Source organism: Ambystoma mexicanum, chromosome 4q (genome assembly GCF_040938575.1).
Source record: "Ambystoma mexicanum isolate Mex_15411 chromosome 4q, UKY_AmexF1_1, whole genome shotgun sequence".
In the NCBI taxonomy this organism is placed as follows: Eukaryota; Metazoa; Chordata; class Amphibia; order Caudata; family Ambystomatidae; genus Ambystoma; species Ambystoma mexicanum.
Window position 1 is genome coordinate 970,985,939 of NC_090928.1, and position 12,934 is coordinate 970,998,872.

The 12,934-nt window shown below is 43.5% G+C and overlaps 1 protein-coding gene across 3 annotated transcripts in view; it reads right to left on the bottom strand.

Annotated features, from left to right (window-relative positions):
- The window catches only part of INTS7 (integrator complex subunit 7), a 673,605-nt gene that overhangs the window by 547,155 nt on the left and 113,516 nt on the right, over positions 1–12,934 (bottom strand). For all 3 annotated transcript variants that reach the window (XM_069608525.1, XM_069608526.1, XM_069608527.1), the window contains one exon: positions 2,047–2,093. In XM_069608525.1, coding sequence (XP_069464626.1) covers positions 2,047–2,093 — 47 coding nt within the window. The remainder of the gene's footprint in view (positions 1–2,046; positions 2,094–12,934) is intronic.

Genomic DNA, 12,934 nt, shown 5'->3' on the forward strand with positions numbered 1-12,934 from the left:
CAGAAGAGGGACCCTAGTCGTCTAGGAGACAGCTGTAGGCAGGATGAGAGAGGGTTCAGTTGCAGGGAAAGTCAGAGTTCCAGAGGAAGTCTCTTCAAACAAGTAAGTATTTCACTTTAGAGTTAGCTAGGGTTGAGGGACATCTGAGAAGACATCCTAGGAGGATTCCAGCAGTGGGCCTGTGTGAACTGTTTGATAGGCCTCCAAATCATAGAAACGCCCCAAAATCTACACAGGAATCACAAAAGCTTAAGTAAATACCCTAGCCAACAAAGTACCTCAGCACAGGAGAAGAATTTGCAGCAGGAAGACTTCGGGATCGGCAGCTAAAAACCCAGTTGATGAATTCCTTGTCATGAGGTCAGAAGACAGGACACTGGAAGGGCTGGAAGGGATTTTGTAGCAGGGATCAAAGGGGAAGGTTCCAGGAAATGTCTTCACGGCTGGATGCGGCTCTGTGGTTTTGGTGCCATTTTTAGGAGCCAGGAGAAGACTGAATTTTGCCAGTTGGATTCTCGTCTCTAATCTGGTGCAGCAATCTGGTGAGGGAACTTCAAGGACTTAAATCTTGTCTCTGAGGAGCCAGGAGCAGGCCACCAAAGTTTAAGCTCGATTCAGAATTCAGAAGACCACGCACTGCGAGGTCGAGGTATTGGGGTATTGCAGTCCTGCAAGGTCGCAGCACAACGTGGGATGGCTCAAAATGCAGCTCTTATTGAGTCTAGTGGATCTCGCCAGGCTACGGACCAACCTTTTCGGAATCCTCAGATCGATTGAAGGAAGAGTTACAGCAGCATCTGGGTACACAGCAGACTTTCTGATCACTGGAAATCGTTACAGCAGTCTTTTCTTCATCTTCCTCTTTGGTTTCAGCTCCAGTGGTCGACTTATCAACAGCTTCCAGGTTCGGAGTAGTTAACAGGAACTACAGCACAACTTCGGTTATCTCTCCCTGCATTTTACAGAAAGGGGCTCCTTTCAGGCAAGGTGAAAGACAAAGGGCTGCACAGTTTTGGACTTCTCCCTCGTTTCCTGCCTTCCCAGACACTTTGGAACCTTAGCGGGAAACACAAAGGATTCCTACTGAAGACAAAACTCCCACTTAGGCGGTATCGGCCTAGAATCATAGGGGAAGACCTCAGAAACTACAAGCAAACAAGAAATGGTGAAAAAAGATGGAGCCCACCATTTTAGAAAAATGGTGGCCCTTCTGTGCATTACCGAGGCTAAAGTAAAAGCAGGTAAGATTGACTAACAGTCATAAAGGTAAAACCACTACCATCAGCCATTCATGTAAACTTGCGACTGTAACAACATTATTGCCGGTAAGTAAGAAAGGGGATACACTCTATCCCCCCAGCACTCCACATAAGGTGGGCTGTGCTGGCTCACTTATATGAAATCTAAAGGGGATGAAAATCCCTCTTTACTTCTTGGGAACTGTAGGTCACCCAAGTACATGAAAGAGAAATTAACAGAGGAGCACAAAGGGGCAACACAGCCTAAGCCCAAAAGTTGTAGGAAACCATAACTTCAACCATACACCATGGAGAGACATAAAAAGGTCACCCATAAAAAGAGTACAAGACTCGGTTACAGGGGAACAACATTCCTCTTCAACTAGGGACAAGGTCAAATAGGTACCAAGTCCAAGCAAATGGGGTTGACACCGTTCAGGAAGATTTATCATAAATATGAAAATCTTACTTAACACAGAGACAGCAATGAAGTGACGTCTACAAGCCTTGATTAAGTATTCAACCAAGTCCCTTAATTTGTGTGAATTATTTATACTGCTGTTATGGGTAATCGTTACTGTTTGTTTTTAACAAGTCATGTATCCTGTTTTATAAAGTAACAGGATTTTAGGAATCAATATTACTGGTGATAGCAAAAAAAGCAAGAAATATGAATTTAAAAAGGGAATCTAACAGGTTATATCCAAAATATGTTCTAAAAAGGTCATAGAACACATTTTCTCCATCACTGATACACTGATCATTCATCATCAACTCTACTCTGATGTGTTGAAGCAATAATACATACCTTGAATCATTTCCCCAATCTTGTTGCAAATTCCAGCAGAAAAATCTCTGTTAATCAAATTGACAAAAATATACATCAGCCAATCATGAAAATAAAACAGTCTACATTCAATAATCTGATAATATTGACATGGAACAAAGAAATAACTTAAACTGTCCGTTCAATAAATGTTAAATTTCAAACAATTTGATGAGGCCTGAAAAAATACCTGGGGGAAATGTGCAAACTACTCTAACACTGAGAGCCTCTGATTCAATGCCCTAGCTCACATCTATTGAACAGGTTTCTAATGAAAACTTCACCCTTAATTGGCATTGCAAAGAATGTGATGTGTGAAAGCGCAGTGCAGATTAAGCATTCCACCTCTTAAATCAGGAAAGGATACTTGGCCTTTCCAAAACCTGCTGATGGGGTGGGGGGTCTCCTTGTGTTTTTATGATCCAAAAGTAATAGTTTGCATACCTTGCACTTAAGGCACAGACATCACAAACGTATTTTCGAAACCTCCGACTGCCATCAACATTAGAACACAAGTACATCATATCTCCTCATCCCCTCTCCTGCCACTTACCCCATGTTCTCCACAAGCATACTTCTATACATGTCCAACTCTTGGATCCGACACTCCTGTCAGATGGCTTGGCAAACCCAGTATATGTTGGGTGCAGTATAAATATTGGATAACATACGTAGTACTCACAACTTTGTTATATTCACCTACCCACCTCTAGGCCTTGCACAACAAAACATTTAAAATCCGGAAATAGAATTTTCATGGCTCTATTAACTTATTCAAACACTCTGGTAATAGTTATTTCAAATATGTACTGTCGCTGTATTGTTTATTTCCTTTGTAGAAATGGCATGTTGTAAACAAAATAAACACTTAATATTGAAAGAACAGTGCAAGTTCTATATAGATTAAAGACAAGACCATAGCTAGTATACCTTCATTCAAATTGAGCATTCAATGAGTGCCCTTTATTGGTCACAAAGCCATATATAATCATACATAAATAACAAAATATGACCATCTCGAACTCAAACACACAATGAGCAAACGAAAGCATCCTCATTATTAGATCTTATGAAAACTAGTAATATTCCTTAAAACCCAACATTTTCGTTATTGCTTCCCGTTTGGGCAGGAAAGCCTTTCCCAGAATACCAATACAACTAATCCAAACAAACATGTCTGTCCATAAACGGACCCTAAAAATACAGCAAAACTGCCCTAAAAAATGGAACAACTTGCAAGTCTCACGAAAACAAAATGTACGTACGCATTGTCCTCAACATGCTTGTGCGAAATTGATAAATGCTAAAAACTGGAACCTCCCCGAAATACAAAAATCAATAATACCAATACACATTTAAAACAAGCCTTAAAAATAGCAGCGCTAAATAAAATAACATACCTAAACTAATTGATGTCAGCACGTTACTAAGGGGCAAGCAGTTGTAACCGCCTTAACCATGCCCGTTTCAGGAACATCAATAGAGTCCAGGCTCCCTTGGGCACATCTGCCCAGAGCACATATAGAACAGCTGGACAGCACTGCCAGAAGCCTGCCTATCTGATTAGCAGTTTCAATGTGAGACTCCTGATGTCAGAGTAGGCTGGACATAAAAATAGAAAATGGGTCAGATCCTCTATTGGGACTGTACACAGCGGGCAGCTAGAATCGTCTGGAGAGCGTGAACAAACAGCAGTCTAAGCGCTCAGAAGAAGCAACACCCCCAATGAAGATCCGTACCTGCAACCCCACCTGCCTTTGTAATATAGACTTTCTTTATCAAATCCGTGGGTTTGAATTTAGACATACACATCAATTAGAACACACCACCCAGGGCTTGCTTGAAACCATTAGTGTTTCATGGGCAACAAAACCCATATTTGGGGGGGAGGGGCATAAGTGGTGATGGGAGGGGCCACTTCAGAAAATGAGCAGGGCAAACTTAGAGGCTACGCCCCCACTGTTCTACCTCCCCTCACCCCATGGTCTGGTGTGGGGACCAACTATCAAATAGTATATTTTAAAGTGCAATATGCAGAGAAGAGATGGAAGTCTTTCTTGAAAGTAGCAGCTTTAAAGTTTTACTGCGTTTGTTCAAGTACATTTATCTGAACAAACAGTAAAATTTAACAACGCCAGTTTCGGGGAAAAGCTGCACCCACCTCTCTGCTGAACAAAATGTGTGCACCTAGGATAAAATGTAGGCAGGGGCTAAACCATCAAATATGGGGAGAGGCGCTAAATTCAGAGATGTACTTCAGCAACGCACGGCCAAACATTTTAAAGATACAATCAAGTAGGGATATCGTCCTGTAAGATTTAGGGTTGTGCCGATATTTCTTGTAAATCGGCAGAATTATGGACGATTGCCATGACTTGGGAACCTTTTCAAAGCTTATAATGGAAGTGCGCACATACAGGTGTGCACCTAGGCTAAAATGTAGGCAGGGGCTAAACCTTCAAATGTGGGGAGAGGCGCTAACTTCAGAGATGGTTGAGGAGTGACAAACTTACTTGTGTAGGGGCATGTAACTTCATTACTCATTGTAATGAGACTATTCTATGCAGCTTCAATGTTACAATCAGTTAACTCTCTCCTTTAAGTCTGAAACAGCTACTTGCAGATCCTGAAGGTCCTAGAAAGTGTGAAAATGGCAGATGGTGTGCAATGAAAGATTCAATATCACAGCACAAGAAGACATTGCAGAGTATGGGGCAGTACTCTGGATGGCCAAAGCAACTTCAGTGGCTGGGAGCAACAGTGAAGAAAACGTAATGTTGGTTCTACCACAATTAGTCTGATATACTAGAATCTCTGGTGCACTGACTGGCTGGTGAGACTATGTCTGCCTGTCAAATCAAGTGTTACGACTCTGGGGGAGGGCCAGTGCAGCAATAATGCAATTCTATGTGGCAGTATTAGAGCCACTAGCACGGGAGCACCAGGGTTAGGGTGACCAGATGTCCCGGTTTTGCCGGGACAGTTCCGGAATTAGGAACTCCGTCCCCCGTCCCAAGGGGGTTTTTAATTTTAAAACCATGTCCTGCTTTTTGGCAAAGGGAGGGTCCCTGTCCATGTTTTTGCATACAGGGAAAGTCCCCAGTAGGAAATGATTGAATATTGATGGTGGGCAACAATTATAAATCACGCAAACGTCAGAATAATTAATGTTTTACATCGAGTCCCTCTGACATCCTAGACTCGGCTTGAACCCCAAACCTTTCACGTACCCACCATACACATTACCAGTTTGAGCCACACAGTCTAACTGGGAAACCAAACAGATAGGAAAGCATGTAATATTAATCAGAGCAAAAGCTCATTTGTTAATGACATGCTTACATTAAAAATAAAAACCGCAGTTTATTTGCAGTTCAGTCCTGGAGATATTGTGTGCACATACGGAAAGAAGGTTGGCAGGAGGGTATGCCATGGCAGTCCTTTTTTTTTAAACTTTGTTTTTATTAACATTTCAATATACAAACAGGTGCCCAGGCTTCCCCTGGCACTAGAGAAACCACAGAGAAGCAAAAAATGTTAACATCATTTTTTTAACAAACTGTAGCCCTCCCTTTCCATTTTTGCACCAATGCCAATCTCCCTGCTCTCAACATTGCCCCCACAACTTTCGGGAAACCAATCATCTCAGCGCCTGGCTGGGCGATGCCCAAAAGGAATTCCACAGGGAGTAGGGACGGACAAGACCCCACTATATCTTTGAGCCAGCTAAGCAGTTCGGACCAGTACACTTGAATCACAGGACATTCCCACCACATATGATACCAAGTGCCACGTTGTAAGCACATCCTAGGGCACATTGGGGATACATTTTTGAAAATTTTTGACAGAGAAGCCAGGGGGCGGTGCCAAGAGTGGAGAACCTTAAAGCCGTGTTCCATGGCCGAAGTGTACAGCGCCCCCGAGAAAATGGCTTTAAAAATAGCCCTCCAAGTTGTGTTCTCAAAAGCCATACCCAGCCTCCCTTCCCATATCTGTTTAAAGGGCTGTCTACCTTTCAAGTCTGCCGTGACTAATAATTTGTAACCCTGGAACCCAGACTGAAAGGGGGACCCATAGGGACGATAGGGGTGAAGGCCAAGAGGAAAGCTGCTTATTGGCCTTATTCGGTTTCCAGGATCCCCACAAAGCCGCAAGAGTAGGATGACGCTTGAGATGAGCTGGAAGAGATTTGGGAGGGGCCCACAGCAGGTCCCTGATTTTCTTCGGGTGAGAGTGGACGTCCTCAATACAAGACCAATACGTCCCCAAGTCATCTCTCATGTGCTCCAACATCACTCGAAGCTGGGCTGCCCTTATAGTACAGCCAAAGCCACCATAAGATTTGGGTAATGTTAAAGTCGCTATTTTGATTCTTGCTTTTTTACCATTCCAGGCCAGTCCTTCTTTTATGTTTGTGTGCGTCCCGGTTTTTTATTTTGAATATCTGGTCACTGTAACCAGAGTACACCAATTTGTCCCTATACTTATTAAAACTGTCCTATTGTAAGGGTGTAAACGTAATCACTTATGAGCACTCCAATGTTTGCAGTTGAAGTCGGGGAGAAATTACATTATTTGCCCAGGATCACACACTTACGCTAAACAGCGAAACAGGGATCTTTCATTTTGGGCACGGCCATCTTCTTCCAACCATCTTCCATGCTTTACTTGGAACAAATATTTAAGTTTTGGCTGTCAAGACCTACAATAATATTGTCCTATAGAGTTTACTTGCAAAATACACAAATTGCATAGTAAAGCATCATAGCAACATGTAAATCCTTATAGCAGCATGCTGAGCCAAAATAATATCCGTGTACCTTTATTTTCCACATCCTGAATGGAAAACTATAAGATACAAAAGGCAAAATATCCGTTTACCGGTTTTAATTTTCAGCGCTTTAAGACACTCCTTAAAATAATTTGTCATAAACTCACTTCAGTTTGGAGATTCGTCACAAACCTCCAGCGTGTTATGTAGGATTTAATAACATTCAACTAAGGACATCAGAGCAAACTTTACTTTTTATCATATCAAGCTATTAGACGTTATGGGCATGAACACATTTTCAAAGGGTGCTTTATTGTGTTGCTCACTTTAACTGTCATAGATTTGCAAGGTGACTCGTCGTCTTTCAGTTGGAAATTCACCATCATGCATGAGAAAGGCTATGCTGCTCATGACAAAAGAACAGTGTTGTCAAGTTCATCAGGGACTCAGCCTGTGTGTCTCAGGGGGGCTGTGACTCTGGGAAACAGGAATTGCTTGATCATCCAACCTGAGCAGATAATAGATTTAACTCGCGCCCAGAAGCATGTTCCTGATCCTTTGAACTGTTAAAAGGCACGGAAGCTCCGCCCCTCAGCTTACATCTGGGGGGGGGGGGAGAGGGAGGTGGGTGAGGGGGTTCAGCCGAACAGCTCAAAGAAGTTGCGCACCTGGGCTATTTTGATATATGGGGGGCTCCTGAAAACTTGGAACCCAACCGGATGCCCAGGTAGTCGAATTCCGTGCAGACAGGGATTCTGCACTATTACTAAACATGGCCAGAAATACCACTGGCCAGTGGCCCAACTGGGAGATCATGACGGCTGATTTTTCTGCATTCACTTTAAGGTCTAAGCATATCATAAAGCGAGTATACGCCCTTATTAATTTTTGCAGGGCTCAGGTAGTTTGGGCCAGCAGCACCAGTCATCTGCATACCCAGCATAGGAAACACAGTGCTGCTCATTTTAGGAACCTCCACTCCTGTTTGGATCAAAAATTAATTTAGGCCATTAATGCATAAACAAAACAGGAGGAAAAAAGTATGCATTGCTGATGCACTCCCACCTCGACCTTAAAATCTGTGCATCGTCCTTCATTGCCACCCCTGACACAAGCTGTCATGTCCTGATGAATCAGAATCAATACCTTCAGGATTCCACTCAGGCAATTTAGGGACCTGAGCATGGCTCACAGCTTTCGGACGATTCACCATATCGAATGCTGTGCTCAGGTCCATGAATATCAACAAAATGGGCTCCTTTCTCTCATAATAAGAGTCTATTTATTTTAATGGATATTTGTAAGGCGCCTCTACAACAAAAGGTGTTTCAAGGCACCACAAGACAAAAAGGGGGGTCGGGATAAGGGAGAAAGATAACAATAACGGTCCTACTAAGCCTTGTGACATTCGGATCGTGCAAGTGCAGTAACAGAAAGTGAGAGGGTGGGCAGGGGGGCAGTGCTGGTAGGGCGAAATGCGAAGTGCTAGGGTGTGAAGGGAAGTGCAGGGTAAAGAGGAGAGAGTGCAAGTGAAAAGGGGCTGTTGAAGAGGGGGGGGCACAGGGGCTACCCCGAGTGCTCAGGAGAGGATAGGAGGGCAAGTGCCAGGGATTGCATAGGGTGCAGGTCCACATGCTAAGTGCAAGGAGGGGGGGTGGACTGGGCGGGGTGCCTCGTGCTCTTTAATAATAATAATAGAACTAGGGAACCAGGCAGCCAGTCACTGCGGCAGACAGGGGTGTTAGCATGGCGGCTGGGGGTCAGGGGGGGAAGGAAGAAGAGATAAGGAGGGTTTTGAGGAGCTTCCGGCACTTAAGGAGATCTGGCTCAAACCTGAGAGGGGCAGGGAGACCATTCCAGAGGAAGGCTACTGCAGAGGAGAACGATCTACCCCCCACTCTCTGCTTAGAGAAGCATCAGATCTGCAGGAAGTTGGAGCTAGAAGACTGAATGGCTCTAGCAGGGAGGTATTTAGGGAGAGAGATTTGGCTGTAGTGGGGTCCCAGGCCCTAGAAGCCTTGTGGATGATGCAGTGGGTCTTGAACTTGATTCTAGTAGCAACCGGGAGCCAGTGGAGAGAATTTAGTCTGAGATAAGGAGGTACAGGTTAAGAGACTGCTCTCCTGTACCGACCCAAGGGCCGAATCCAAGTTGAACGCTGGAAAGGATTCCGTCTTTCGTCACCCAATCCTCTAATTTGACCAGCAAAGCACGGCCAAACATTTTAAAGATACAATCAAGTAGGGATATCGGCCTGTAAGATTTAGGGTCCTTTCTTGTAAATTGGCTGAATTATGGACGGTTGCCATGACTTGGGAACCCTTTCAGAGCATATAATGGCATTAAAACCTACAGTTAATACCGGGATCCATAGCTCAACTTTATCTCAAAATAAGTCTGCTGGAATACAATACAGACCCCGGCCCAGATTCCATTTTTGTTTGGCTATTGCCTCTGTAATTTCTTGTAGCGAATAGACCACATTTTTCGACCTTGAAGGATCACCCATTGTCTTCTCTGGATAGACCCAATATCAGTGAAAATGGCCTTAGCCGTTCTGGCCTGATAGTTGTCATGTATAGGGTAGAAACATGTGCAATCCAGTCCTTATCTTGCACCATTGTTTCATTGCCTAAGTCCTCCCTTTTATGGGCTGGACCATGAGTAACTAACTCCCAAATGTTCTTGGAATTGTTATCTCCAGCTGCAATCACTGGTTCTTCCCAGGTGCTAGAATCTAGTTTGTTATTTCCTTTCTGCAATCAAATTGAGCATTTTCTTCTGCAGGATGCATCTGTATCCTTGACATGGATGGAGTTTGTTTGTTTATTTGGTAATTACATGATGACTTAAACTTGTTACAGTATTAGGCATGAGTATCTACATATATGTAAGACTATATACAAGCATATGCCTATAAAACAAGCAGCAAAAAAAGCACAAATATACAAGAATATATACAAACATATGCCCAGGAACAGGGCATGTCTTGGGGTGTCCAGGCAAAAGGTAGGTAGTCGCTAAGGTGGGGGTAAGCTAGGTGTAAGTCATGTTATGTGTCATTGGCTCGCAGCCAATTGATTATCTTGTGCCTGAATATCGGGTACGGTTGTTCAGTTATAAGGTCAAGTGGTAATTTGTTCCAGCAGTGAGCAGCTTTGAGAGGAAAGCTAGTGAAACCGAACACAGAGGTCTTCCAAATATAATTGTATCAAGCTATGGGCCTGCGAAACCAGAAAGGAATGCGAATGGCCGAGCACGGGCAGGGCTGCGCCTGTCACGAAAAGATAAACTCATGGGAGCTAGCGTAAAGGTCTTGGGCTGCCAAAAGGACGGCCTAGATTTAGAGCATTACCGCCCCCAGAACGATGGCCATCCCATTTGAACTGCCAGATGCCCATAAAACAGAATATTAAATCTATCAGAATTTGGCTGATTAGTGTGGTCCTCGAGAGGTCCAGGAGAAGCTCAGAGGAGGGGCAGTTGATTAGGGGGGAGCCAGGAGTGAAGCATTCCGTGATTTCTGACACGAAGAGCAAGTGGTGATGCCCGACGTTCATGTGGATTGAGGGCGACCAAAAATGATGAGCAACCTTTTCCTGTGTGGCCTTCACCCCTTTGTGTCCCACTGAAGTGCTATCATGTCGCATCTGAAGGAAAAACAGCTGTAGTTTAGCGGTAGGAATGAACATCACATGGTCAAGAAAGAGTAAAGTTTGATGTATCAACAAGTTATGTTGTCTGATCAGATCTTATGCATGCAACAGTTTCTTGTCGTGGATGGCTAGTCTGATCCTTTGTAGGAAATCCATAACTACAAAAAGAAACAGCCCACAGAAAATAAAATTTGGCAGGCGAGTCGTCAATCATTGCTGCATGTTCTTCCCAGAAAAGGATATCAGCGATGAAGTTGTCTGTTCTTGGGAGATATTGAAGGCTATATCATATTGTGCAAAAACAAAATAGACCCACAGTGCCTGCTGACAACTCATACGTTTTGATGCTCAGTCCGTATCTCCACAGGATGTTTGGTTCCCAGCAATAGATGCCTCCATTCAATACAGGCCTTTTTCATCACAAGCTATTCCTTTTAAAAGCATGGTGTAATTTGTCTCTGAACCTCTAAGTGTCCTCGAGAGATAGGTGATGGGCAGAGCATACATTCTACCAAAGGGAACTTGAGATCCAGGAATAAGATCAATGGCACAGTCTTCTGCATGTTGAGGTGGTACTGTATGCTCCTGGTTGTCTGAGAAAACAGCTTGGAAACAAAGATATTGTTCCGGTACCATGTGTAGCAGCCGTATGGCGGTGGTAAAGGTCTTCACAGATAACGTCTGGGCAGTTCCCAGTTTTTTCAGTAGTTGTCGCTGAAGACAGTTGGTAACACAATAGTCAGACTCAAGAAATAGGGCACCAGAGACCCAATTTATGAAGGATTGTGTGTTTTTAAACATGGAAGACTGAGTATCAGGGGGGAAATGAGCAGCTCTGATCCAATCAAATGTAAATTCCTTGCTGTGTTTTCCGATGGATAGTCAAGGCTGAGGTTTCTATGGTAAAAGGACCGGAAACAAGAGAGTGTCCGTCGACTCTTTATACTGGTGACTTAATGTATTGCAAACATATTTTTCTACCAAGACCCCATTTGTTATCCATAAACATACCTGTTGCACCACAATCAACAAGTGCTGTTATCTTGAATATAGTGATATCATCAGTATTAATCAAGTTGCAATGTCAGCGTCACTAGATCAGCCAATCTATGAGGATGCAGAATACGGGCGAACTCATCTTTAAGTGCTTCGTTGAATCCCCTCTGGAAGATTTCAATCTGGGCTTCTTCGGGTCAAGCCACCTCAAAGGCAAGTGGTTTTAATCGTATAACGTAAGCCACCAAATCTAAATGGCCTTGACATAGGTCCAATAATGTCTTTTGTGCTGTGTATGTTATGCCTGGGTGACTGATAATAGGCTAGTGAGAATACCCCAGTGATTGTCTAGTATAGGCTGGTTGGTAGTAACCAATAATGTGGCCCAATCCAGGGCATTTCCCGCCATATTGGAAATCATGTATCCGAACTTGGAACGATCAATAGAAAAAGACAGTCTGAAAGACAAATCGAACTGTACAGGCATCAAGGAACTCTTGGGAGTCTTTCGTGGTCGGCATCGCAAGACAAGACAGCAATGGGAGTTTCGAGGTTTGGCCGTTCCTGCCTGCGATCATCTGCTTAAGGGTGGCATTTTCCATCTTCAGCGCCTGGACCTCAGCGGCTAAGGACTAAATGGCAGTGATACGCTTGTTTTGCTTTGAGTATTCCTGTGAGTGGATCATAGTTTTTCCACCATTTTTGTTCTAGTTTCCTGTTAGTTTTCTTCAAGGATCGGAGATGGGGCGTGAATCATCTCAACATTATTTTCTTTAGCGAGGGGGGTGAATGGTTTTTCAGGTGCAATGTCATCTAGTGTTTATGTGATCCATTTTTGGATTGTCTCGATTCTTTCTTCAAAGATGAAGGAGTCCAAGACAGTGATTGATGGTTTTGTGGATTGCAATCAGGTGTTAAGCTCTGCAATGTTTACTGATTTCCAGTTTCTTTTCTGAATTGGTGGAGTTTTTGGGAGGTTAGTTAGTATTCTCATTAGCAGGTGAATGATGATGGGTATTATGAGGTAGTCGCACTAGAGGATCTGCATTGGGGAGCAGTTGGGACCAGGTTTCTTTTGTAAAAGTTTGCATCTAGGGTGTATCCTGCTACTTGTGTTGCTCCCTTGACCAACTGCTGTAGATGCATCGTTGCTAGTTGATTTGTTAGTTTTTGATGTTGAAATCTCCTAGTATGACCAGGTGGTCATATTTTATGGTGATGGCGTCCACAAGTGTGTCTGTGAAAGTAGAGTAGTATGTCGGCGGTCTGTAGATGAGTAGGAATTAAAGGTTGGATTGGTGGTTTTAAGGTTAAGTGCAGAATATTAATAGTTTCCAAATAACTATTTTGCTTTCCTACTGTCTCTCTTTTTCTCTCAATAGTAGCAGAGCCTTTCTCAAATCCAGTCTGTGAAATGCGGTCTGCGCTGGAGAGGAAGTGTTAGGAA